Source organism: Cydia strobilella, chromosome 13, assembly GCF_947568885.1.
Source record: "Cydia strobilella chromosome 13, ilCydStro3.1, whole genome shotgun sequence".
Classification (NCBI taxonomy): Eukaryota; Metazoa; Arthropoda; class Insecta; order Lepidoptera; family Tortricidae; genus Cydia; species Cydia strobilella.
In genome coordinates, this window is record NC_086053.1 from 3,497,638 (window position 1) to 3,510,483 (window position 12,846).

The 12,846-nt window shown below is 37.7% G+C and overlaps 1 protein-coding gene across 1 annotated transcript; it reads right to left on the minus strand.

Moving 5' to 3' along the window:
* Nucleotides 1-11,507: 11,507 nt before the first annotated feature.
* LOC134746503 (mitochondrial coenzyme A diphosphatase NUDT8-like) lies at nt 11,508-12,842 on the minus strand. Its single transcript, XM_063680914.1, has one exon. The coding sequence runs from the start codon at nt 12,795-12,797 to the stop codon at nt 12,060-12,062; it is 738 nt and encodes a 245-aa protein (XP_063536984.1). The 5' UTR covers nt 12,798-12,842; the 3' UTR covers nt 11,508-12,059.
* Between the last annotated feature and the right edge of the window lie 4 nt (nt 12,843-12,846).

Below are 12,846 nucleotides of genomic sequence, written 5' to 3' on the forward strand. Positions count from 1 at the left end.
TTACGTAGGTACACTACACTACACTACGTAGTACCGCGTAGTACGTACTTAGGTACGTAGGTATCACTCGGCATTTCTTTCACGATTCAAGCCTTCGCCCCTTTTTCCTTCCGTCGAGTCGAATATTATCATAGACAAGTTAGCAAAAAATCAGAACTAGGTACCGGATTTGAGGCAAAAGAACCCCGTACTTTCAGGCGACAAAGTTACTGGATTATATACAGGGTGGCTAAAAATTTTTTCGCGATTTCGTGGTTGGTTCCATAGTAAAAGTTGCTCAGTATAATCCTAAAACCTCCCTGTCAACGGGAATGCACTTATTTTTTAGCCACCGTGTATACATACCTATCAAAGGCCTACGCAGTTGTTACACAATTTCTACATTCACCTTGTGGCGTCATTTTGAAGTACTTACTGACAGGTAAATCCAAGACCTCATTAATGACGTCACTTTCGAAGTAATCAGGAATCACAGCATCGCATCGGTAAACAGTCATGTTGTGCCAGTTCTGAGCTAACAGTGTAGTATGTACAAACGAAACAGACAATATGAGTGTTGGACAAACAGAGTTGTTCATCATTATTTATATTTAGTACCTATAGGCTATAAGCAGGCCCTATCGTGTAAGGTTTTAGCATAAGACCTGCTGGAGGATCTAGTTTTATTGTTAAGATTGCGTTCTGGACACATTCTATTGGATAAGTTCGCCTATCTCATGCGTAAAGTGAGTTCGGAATTATGCACCTTATGTAATCGTGTCGAAGATGTGTATCACATTTTAATGGAGTGTGTCCGAAATGAGCGAAGACAAATGTTTCATGACAATTACAGTTCCATTGGGTTATGTAATACCTACCTATCGAATGCCATTTCCGATAAAAGGTATTCAGAGGGACAGAAATGTGTGATGTGGGTACTTAAACTAGAGTACATGTCGGTAGGTGTCAGCACTGTCAGCCAATCGTGAACCGGCTCGTCACTGACAAACTGCATCGCTCTCTCAAATATTAAATAGGCTTCAAATAACGGTACAGAAGCTTAAGAGGCCGTAGTCGATTTTGGAGCAAAAATTTTAAATTGATACATTTAGTCGTTGAAATTATACTTGTTTTGTTACGTAATATCTAAATAACAAGTATTGGTTTCTATTAGCACGTTTTCTCATCTTGCCTTTTAATAATGAGGTCGCGAGCGTGCTTCACCGGTAATATGTGAAGAGAATGGGCAGTTTTTAAAAATTCATCAAAAAATTATGGTGGTAAATTATACAAATTGATGTATAAGAATAGTTTCAGCAAATGTTGTAGATTGTTCAAGTATCCAAATTACGTTGAAATTAAGTCGATTTTTCAGAGAAATTGTAACTTGTTTTGAAGTAATTTCTGGAGAAAATTGAATTAGTTTAACTTTCATTTCCTCGAATTCTAAGTCATATAACAAAAATGTAATCTGATAAAGGCCAAGTACAGAATATGTGTAATACAAATTTACCATTTTTAGCAGTCCAAACTTTACGAAATTTACAAATAAGAGCGACAAAATCAATGCTTTACGCGCGTTTACCTAAACGTCCTTTAGAAAAAAATCATTACTAATTTAGTGAGTCTGTTTTCAAAAAATTGATCTGATAAAAGGCAAGATAAGAAGACGTGCTAATAGAAACCAGTACTTGTTATTTAAATTTGGTAACAAAAGGTGTACAATTTCATCGAAGAAATCTATCAATTTTACATTTTTGCGACTAAAATCGACACCGGCCTCTTAATAAAGAATAAAAAATAAAAAAATGTGTTGGACAAACAGATTTGTTCGTTATTTAGTACCTATGCTAATGTAGGCCCTAATCGTGTAAGGTTTTAGTATATGAACAGTTGAGTAGTAGATGAAACAATCGAACGATCATTTCAGTATCAGGGGGCCTATCCAAGATGTATCGAAAAAAAAATGTATCGGGATGACGATGCTATTACGAAAAGTCACGTGACTACCGTTTCTATCAACCATTGTCACCTTGGCTAGGCCCCCTGGGATTTAGAAGACAGAGTTGATGTGACTATAGTCCAGTGGGTATTAAGTGACTATACGCCTGTATTGTATCACTGCAATAAGACAAGTAGGTACAAATAAGTATTTGTACTTGACATAAGTATTATATAATATATGTCTTAGTGTCATTTCTTTAGTTAGGTATTGCTTTATTTTGTACCAATATAAGTGTGATATAGGTACTAGGTTTACCTACGCCTACGGCCTACCGCCAACGTCGAAACGAAAATCATTATCTGCCTCTCTATTGCTCAATTACTCATGCATAGAAATATTTGAGCGACAGGCAGATAAAGTTTTTCGATTTTGGCCCTCAGTTCAAAGTACAGTCGCCATCAATTACATCGGAGCGGCTAAGCTGCTCACAAATATCTGAACACGCCTCTATTGTTAAGGCGCTAGAGCGCGTGTTCAGATATTTTTAAGCACCTTGGCCGCTCCGATATATCCAATGGCGACTGTACCTACCTTCTGTTCAACTCATTTTGTTGTAAAGCTTCTTTGACATCAGTTAATCGATGGTCGATAATTATGACCTGGATTATTCAGACCCTTGACAATAATGCGAAGTTACGCAAAAATCGTGACAACCGCGCCTTATCAGTTCGATGTAAGGATCTCTGTAAATACACGGGGCTAGTCACTAGTTCTTTTCCTTATGTACAGAGATCTGAAGTAGGCAGCTGATCATTGTTTACCTACCCAGTCTTACAGGTCATGGATATAAATAGTTACCTACTCATGTGCCGTCAGAAAGTTTTCTGAAATTGCGAAATTTCCACTCGGAGAAATTCTATCTATATCTAACTTGTGGACATCTATAACTAACTTGTTGGCGTCAAAAATCTTAAGGTAAAATGCCTAAAATAATGATCTGCTTATGCATCTACTTCCTCCCGTATTTGCACGATTTATTTATTTAGCATACCTAAGTTTAAGGACAAGTGTACAAATACGGAACTATGTTGGAGTCAGGATTTATGAGCTTTTTTTTGTTATCAATGCCTTAAAATGACGTATGAGACCTACCATCTTTCAAAGTTATTGAAAGAAAGGTTGGCCATGTTTCCATATTTGGCCCTCACGGCCTAAAACATTAAAAAGGTGTGAAAACCCATTATTCAATCCCGACACGCAGACACGACGATTAACATCTCGATGCGACACGACACCTCACCGGAACCGGCCACTTATTTTTTATTGTCGCTAAATGTCCCATATTTATCGCGTATTTTATACCTGTAGCTGTATTTTTGTTTTTTACGTAAATATTTATAAAAAAAACCGGCCAAGTGCGAGTCGGACTCGCCCACCGAGGGTTCCGTACTTTTTAGTATTTGTTGTTATAGCGGCAACAGAAATACATCATCTGTGAAAATTTCAACTGTCTAGCTATCACGGTTTATGAGACAGACTGCTGCCTGCTGACAGACAGACAGACGGACAGCGGAGTCTTAGTAATAGGGTCCCGTTTTTACCCTTTGGGTACGGAATCCTAACAAGTCTACCTTCAGGAATGACTCATGATTCCGACGTAAAGCAAATTTTCCTTTTTCGGTTGCCCTTCTAGGGATTCTTCAACCGACGTTCAAGTTAACCTTACGTTCGTTTAGCTTATACAGTGTGTAAATCCAATACGGGCAATAAATTAAACCAGATGTAGAATTTATCGGTGTAAGTTACGCTTAATTATGACCCCGTAATTATTTTTTGAAAATTTACCGAGCAGCAATGTACTGCAAACTTTGCGAGACATAACATGACATGACAATGACATTAATGCGAGACATTACATAACAGTTTTTTAAAGTAACTGCCAACAAGTGTTGACAGTATGTTTCTTTTTGTTGTCAACTTTTGGAAATGACTTTTGTTTGAAATTTATTTTTTTGCCCAGCAGTGGGACACCAAAATAGGCTAATAAAAATAAATAAAATTTTTTTTTGTTATTATTAAAAAATATTAATGTTAGAGCATTCCTGAGAAAAGTAACCCTACGTGGGATTTCAGGATTTGTCCAATGGCTAAGGCCACCCTGTATATATCGTTAATGTAGAAACTTCGAAGTTTCCGACTAGGTATTTACTTTTAGGCTATTTACCCAAATAAAATAATTATAACCTATTTTAAAAAGGAAACTTTTACTATCAAATTTAGACATGCATAATTGAAACCTGTGTCCCGAGGTAGTAACGAGTTAATCAATGAATTAATGAATAGATTATTTACATTTACATCTAGACTATCTAGATAGATAAGTACCTACAAGTAAGTGTGTTAACTTAACCATGACTTAACCATTATCTCACCTGTTATATCTGCATTATTCCAGTAAAACCGGTCCAGGCTAACCACTACAGCAAGCACACTGTTTGTTATTTTATTTTACAGCAAATATAAGTTCTATAAATATTTGTTTTTAAAGATAACTCATTGGTTAGTTTTTAGGTCGCTCTTAAGATACTATGAAGTATATATGGACTTTAATTTAACATAAGAGCCCCTATAATATGTCAATAAGAATTTTCAATAGTCTCCCAAAGGAAATAGCGGGAGAGCAAAAATATGATAAATTTGTTAACTGCTTGAAAAATTATTTAACGAGTAATTGTTTTTATTCTATACAAGAATATTTTGATTGTAATAAATACCATAAATAGACATATAAGTAATACATAGCTTAGATAGGTATAACTTTTGTGTAATGTTATCTCTGTGTTTAATTTACATATGTATTAGTTTAGAGTAGATAGATAAAATTGCAATACCCTTACAGGGTGTCATGTTGTGATACATTATCGATTAAGAACATCTGTAATTTTACCAATGTGAAAGCAATAAACATATTATATTATTATTATATATTATTATAATCGTGTTAACTAGCACGACCTATCTATCTACCTACCGTACCTACCTACCTACCTACCATACCTTACCTACCTTACCTTTACCTTTTAGTGATACCTAGGTATAGTCGACATCAATACAAAAATTATTTATTCATTATCATTACAATCATATACTTCACAATCAAAAATTACAAAATAAAAATGTTCCAAAATACACACACGTCAATTGTAGGTACCTGATAGAACAAGGTGCCAAAAGTTTCTGCCACACTAATGAGGGCTAACGCGTATGAATTCGCCGCTAGGGGCGCTAGTGTAGATGGTGGTATTTTTCATAGTTCGAAATGTCAAATGTCACTTGTCACATCAATGACTGACAGATGTTCTATAGTCTTTTGGACCACCATCAACAGAGGCGCCAACTGGTGAGCAAAAAAACGATAGCCCTCATTAGAGACATATCTGATCTTTTTTAGGAAAGCTATTAGAAAATTACTGAACTTCTGAAACGTAGTCTTATCCGTTACTATCGATAGGTAGATATATAGATTGTTAACCAAGGAATGAAAGGCACTTATTTCTGCCGAGGTAGTTTGGCGCTCGAAAGCAGTGAGACGCAGTCAATAGTCCGAGGCTGAAATGTTAAACACTACTTTAATTTCGAATACGAGGAAAGTAAAATGCATGTGTTTTTTTAAACATGACTAAGTAAAAAATTTTTTAGTATTTCTTGAGGGTATTTTCAATTAACAATTTAGGCAAAAGTATCGTTATTTATAGAATGAGGAGTTAAACATCAGAATGCAAATTGTATAACAAATCCATTTAAACCCAAATTTAAATAGCTTATCGTAATAGTTATTTGTGCAACAAGAGAGGAAAGTTGGTTTTTCTTGCGAGTGTTTATTTTGAGTCCCGAGACAGCGAAAGATTCTATAATTGAATCACGAGCGAAGCGAGTGATTCTAAGGTAGAATCTTGAGCGTAGCGAGGGACTCAAAAACACGAGATGTAAAATAACTTTGCTCTCGTGTTGCACACATAATTTTTCACCTCAGTAGTGAGAACATATTAAAGGTTAAAATGTATTTCGAATTACACAGAATAAACAGAAAAAAAGTATTATAATATGTACGATACGATAAGATACGATACATTACGAGACCGGACCGAACCGGACCGGACCGGACCGGACCGTACCGTACTGTACCGTACCATAAAAAAAAATGTAATAAAAGTATGAAGTTCATGGCCTTCACTAAATTAAAAAGCTACATTGTTTCACTCCCTGGAGTGAGGAAAGTCGCACTTTCCTCACTCCAGGGAGTGACGAAAGTAGGCTTGTTCGAGCTGCTGAGGTGAAAAAAAAAGATCGTACTTAGAACGTAAAATGCTCTAGTGCAGAAACATAACATTTTCTGCACACCTTTTAGAACAACAATGACCCTCTTTCAGAGCATGAGAATTGAAAAAACTATTTCCATCGGAGTGAGTGTAAGTATAATTTTAATGAAACGAAGAATAGGCTGTATCCAGTTATTATTCTCCAGGGCTATCAAATATTGTAAGTATCTAATACTTTGTCTTGACATCTAAAATTTAATTCAACCAATCTGTATAAGAAAAAAAATCCATAAAACATTGTTACTTAATACCTGCCATATCGTTAAAGCTACGTGTAATTTCCGAGATTTATAACAACGAATAGTTACTACTTCCTCGTTCTTAACCCATCACCCGTCATCTACTCAGCATATAGGTTATTTACCGGTTTCCTCACCATGCAGTACCAGTACCACCAGGGGGTACTCCCCTACCAGGTCTACTACTTTAATAAAGGATTTGCGGGGTGATTCATCTAGAAGGTTACCAAGATTTAAGACTAAAACTAGACAGTTTATAGTTAAAGCCTGATTAGGAATATATGATCACGCGCCATGTTGCGGAATTTCACTGGAACTAATGTTTTCATACTATACTGAACTGTCACCCTATACATGAGAATAACAGCGCCCTCTTGACAATGATCATATATTTCTGGTCAGGCTTTATATTGCATTTTGATTTATAATACCTATAAATCATAGGTATTATAAATCAAATATAAATCATAGGTATTAAAAATCAAGCCTTCAACCACTCCGTAGCTGGCCATAATGTAAATAAGTTCATACCTAATACTGCCTCAGTTAAACGGTAGACCTATATAGTTAAGCTTACATACAGGCGCATCCACGCGCGATAGTTATGCCACAAAAACAATTGTTAATGCAAGTTAATGTATGCGAATCGTAACGGAAGAGCCGTCGATTCGACACAGAACATTGCTGTTTTATCAATAAATACGACGTATTCTTTCCATTGTAAAGAAACCGATTAAAGTTAAGGTGTATAAAGGTAGTGCAAGGAAGGCCGACAGACTTCTTTGTTATTTTAAAATGAAGTTAATATTGGGTAAGTAAAAATTTATAACTCTTGATTTACATAGAAGATATATACAGTGGTACTTACGTAAACGAAATAAATAGTGAAATTTACGGAATGTAGGTAGGTACATATACACCTACATGGAACCGTTAGTCAAATTGTGCGTGGTGAAAACGTCCACATCTGATCAGCCAAAATGTATGAAACACACTATTTTTCCGCGATTCCAGCCGGGCTAGTACATGATTGGCGCGAGAGAGTATCTCGCCGCGACATGGGTAGTCTTCTTTATCCATCCAGTCCATCTTTAATTAATACAGTTAGTAAAAGACGGGTAGTCTATCTCGCGGCGAGATACTGTCGCGCCAATCATGTGCTCGGCCTACTGTACAGGGTTGGTTCCATAGTCAAAGTTGCACAGTGGGCATTTTTAGTCAAAGCATTATCTTTTATTTTGTTTCTAATAAAAAATATAACAGCATCCATCCATCCATCCATGTTTCTTATTTTCGGGTCTATTTAGATATGTTTTCAATACAACCTTTTATTTTGTATTACTTATAGTAGACCAAAGAGGATATAATAAGATAGAGCGGTACTGTCATAGTAAATTTTGTAACCACAGTAAATTCACAGCCATCTATCGACACACTTTAAAACTAAAAATGAAGATTTATAAAAATACGATAAAATGTATTTAAATATGGATAAATGATTTTTTTATTATCATTAATTATTTTTATGATTTTGACCCATGTTCTTTCACTGATATGCGTTAGAATTGTTAAATAACAAACGAAACCGTCAGCGCCCTCTATACGAGAGTAGGCCAAAGGTAGTGGCGCCATCTGATCGAGAATCAAATTTTCGTGATTTTCGAGGCACGTTTTTTCCTTAGACTATATCCATCTATTACGGAGTTATATCTATCTTTGTAGTAGACTTACGCAGCGTCTTACGTAAGCGAACAACTCGCGAACGCGAAGCGAAGCGGCGCGGCGGGCCCACGGCGTTCGCGTTCGCAGTTCGCAAGTATTGAGAAATGTAAAAGTAGAATCAGAGGTTTGCTATTTTGGCCATTTATGATCAAAGAGTATCTATCCACAGATAGCATATCTGACACACTTCTATAGGTATCAAAGGATTGATTAACCCCGCGCCGAATCGCTTTGCTTCGCGTTCGCGTGTTGTTCGCCTACGTAGTACGCTGCGTTATCATTTGATATTAAAAAAAAAAATAGACAAGTGCGAGTCGGACTCGCCCACCGAGGGTTCCGTACTTTTCAGTATTTGTTGTTGTAGCGGCAACAGAAATACATCATCTGTGAAAATTTCAGCTGTCTAGCTATCACGGTTCATGAAGCCTGGTGACAGACAGACGGACAGCGGAGTACTTAATAATAGGGTCCCGTTTTTACCCTTTGGGTACGGAACCCTAAAATTTGCCAAAGGTTGAAAGGAATTAACAGAAGTTAACCTACTTTTTGAACAACTTCCCTTTACACTCCCATGCAATGTTTTGTTTGGTTTCACAGTGTTCTCGCTTCTCACGGTGTTGGTATCAGCATACGAAGACATCCCTCCCCCCTCCCCTCCCTCTTGCCCCTGCGGCAGGATCTACATGCCCCTCTGCGCCTCCAACGGAGTGACGTACAACAATATGTGCGAGTTTCAATGCGCGCAGCGGAATTTGGCAAATACTGGGCTGCAAATTGGAGTGATAAGGCATGGACGATGCGAAGAGCCTAGTGGTTATTATGATGCCTAGTCCCTGTTATAAATAGGTAGGTGGTTTTATGTAAAATCATTTTAACCGTCACCTGAAACATTTCATGGAAAATAGTTCAATTCTTAGCATCATAGAGAAATATAACCCTTGAAGTGGCAGGAACCGCCTCGCGGACAATTAACATCATTTAAAAAAACACGAGTTATTTCGTAGTCGACATCTGACGTCAAGTAGGGGATTTATCAGTACTGCTACTTGACACCAGATGTCGTTACTGACGAAAGATGTACTACTAAAACAATTTACAACTAATATTACAAGCAGAAGGAGTTGAAAATAGAGTTCCGGTTTATCCGTTTATAATATTAGCTGAAAATTGTTGAGCATTAATTAGAGTTTTCGTTCGTCGCGACAACTAACAGTACTGATAAATTCCGCTACTTGACGCTAGATGTCGACTACGAAATAACTCTCGTTTTGGTAAGAAAACTGATGTGCCTACTCGTACTATGGAGTTACCACTCTTACTTTACTTTTATTTTTCTATGCTAGCATCGAGTCTGGAAAAACCCTTAAGGCCCCACTGGCACGAGAGCTTAAAAAGCGTTGCGTGTGTGATGTACCCATAAGTAAGAGCGAGAAAGAGATATCGCTTTCTCGCTCTTACTTATGGGTACATCACACAGGGGCCTAACTGGACCGAGTATAAAATAAGCTTGGAAATTACCTCCTTCTGACGTCGTTGTCTTCATGGTCCCGGAGTAAAACTGGCTAAAGTTGAACATGATTCTGTTCTTTTCGAGATGCACTTACATTAGTAGGTAGGTTTAGACTTAGTTGTATTTTACCATAAGAACCTAAGTGCATTATTCAGCCCCATGGTCCCACCCCCACCTGACTTTAATTGCTGACGCTTTACGTGCCTTAGGCCCTGAGGGTCTACCGCGAAAATCGAAATTCGCAAATTGTGGGGATTATTCTTTTTTACTCCAATGAAGGCGTAATTAGAGTGACCGAGAATGATCCCGCAATTTGCGAACTTCGGTTTTTGTGGTAATAGCCCTGGTCTGCAACAAACGCCGTAGGTCGCGTCCGGTGTGACGCTGTACGCGACCTACGAATGCTTACTATAGAAATGCACCATAGTGGTCTCTCTCATTGCACACGCCGACACGCCAGACGCCGTGCGCCGCGTCTGCGGCCTCAGACTGGACGCAAGCGCCGCCGGTCAGTCACGTTCGTCAAGTCCGCGACCCAGGGTCAGGGCGTAGCTAGGGCCCACTGCCGCGACCTTATAGTGTGTCCTGTGTCTAGATTTAACGAACGTACATGTCTGCTCGCGAGTATAGGCATTAATGTTATAAGTCCTAGTGCAGTGTGTGCTATTACACCTTTAAAACCAAACCTTTTTTCCACATTTATTTTCCAGTACTCCTCTGCCTGTCACTAAAGACGTGCCTCGGCCAATCGGGCCAATGGACAGGCTTCGCCGAGAACGAATGCACGTGCACGACGCAGTACGACCCCGTGTGCGGCTCGAATATGCGCCGATACTACAACATATGCACGTACGAGTGCGGGCTGGAGTACCTGAGGCGGCACGGGCTGCCGATGATCGACAAGATTGATTGCAAATGGCTGCCGCCACCTTCTCCCATACATTAGTTGAGTCAAATTTAAACTGTTGCAAGACATACTAACATTATCAGTGCCATTCTCAATCAAAATGGTACTTATTGTCGGTTATCAATAAGGCGCTATTTCCATATAGCTTCAATTGAATATCAACCTTATTAACAAGTGACAATGTGGTACCTTTTGGTTGACAATGTCACAAATAATTTCACGGTTTAGACTCACTTGTTTTAGTCACTTGCGCGACATGTTTCGGAGAGCCCAGGTCTCCTTTCTCGAGCACTAACAGTGCGAGCAGCGTTCACGACGGCCATGTATCGCGTACTGACATGTCGCGCGAGTGACTAAAACAAGTGTCTAAATGAAATTATTTAATATTAGTTCAGTCATCCAGCAAATCAAGTTTTTTTCAAGTTTGATGCAATAAAGACTGTTAATCAGATTCGTGTGTCTCATCGTTGTTTAATCCAATTGCCATTTTCAATACATATTATAAAGTTCTTTCACTTTACTTTTACATTGACCTATTTTATCAACTACTTATAGTATTTTTCAAATAACATGGGCATCGTGACACATGTCATCTCAATACGATTTTGCGTTAATAGACTGTATGGAGATGACATGTGTCACCATGCCCATGTTGTTTGAAAAATACTATAATATTAGAATTTGTGCATTACCCAGTAATTTGACATTTATATTTAGGCGAATAGACTTGTTGTATGTAGAGTTGAAGACTAAGAAAGTAGTAGGAAGAAGAAAATTGTTTGTAATCTAAAAGTATAATTTAAAATGAATACAATTATAGATTGTAAATTAACATTTATTTGTACAAAAATAAATAATATTTAATTTTTGTCCATGAAAATTAAATAAATAATTTTCTAATACTTGCTAATCCCTATTAACACTCTCACTGTGACAATAGCAACTATTCACAACATGTGAGTAAATCTTTTCATATCATCTTGTCTTTTTGAATACCTTACCCTACCTTACCCTACATTATGTAGGCTACATACAACCTAAATATATTTAATAGTCAAATTATTATAGAATTAAATTAACCATACTAATAATCCACATATAATCTACATCACGATTAGTAACAAAACATGAGCATTTCTTGTATTTTATAGTAAACAAAGTTTTCGTTGCTGGCCATTCATTTCATTATTCATTAACTATCTAATATCCTTTACTTTATAATCCCAAAAAAAAACATTTAATACTATTCTGACCTCAAAACACTGTAGATTCCTTATGGTTCTGAATCTGACTGCATATTTATTTAGGACACTAATTTCCTAAACCAAAATGATGCCCAGCATGTGAGGTCAATATTGGTTGTCTCTAGGGCAGTAAATTATAGTTTAGAATTCATTAGCTCCTCCAGCTGAAACTTCTTCCTAGAAAATCCACCTTTAAACTCATCTTCAGGCAATAAACAGTTTAGGAACATGTGTGTTATGGCTCCGGTGATGCCCCATATCTTGTGTCGCCCGTACAGGAACATAGGCAGCTGCATTTCCTTCCACATCCAGTGAGCATGGTTGTTCGTATCACAAAACGCCTGCATGGGCACTAAGAAAATCTCTTCCACTTCATCTGGGTTTTCATGCAATTTCTTTATGTCGAAATTCCTTATCTCACCTACTATTGGATTAATGGCTAAGTTCTTATTACGACCTTGAACTCGAGGCATTGAGCCCCAAATGTCCACACTGTCGCGAGGAACACCGATCTCTTCTTCAGTTTCTCTTAAAGCTGTATCAATATTAGTCTCGTTCGCGTCCGCCATGCCTCCTGGGAAGGACACTTGCCCGCTGTGATTTTTTAAGTTTGAGGACCGAAGCGTGTACAGTAGGCATACCTGGCCCTCGTGCACGCATAAGGGCACCAGCACCGACGCACTTTCACTAGCTTTTTCATCATTATCGACTAGCGAAGGCAGTTCTTTTAACTTCGATACACAACGTTGACGAGCCGCGGCTGATAATAACCTTTGAGGTGATAAAGACATGATCAGCGACTTAAGCATTACTTGTACAACACATAATATTGTTATTATGAACTCATATTTGGCAGTCCAAAGTCTAAACATACAAAATTGAGCAAAGTTTTAATACTGTACTATCAGGAAAGTGGATATT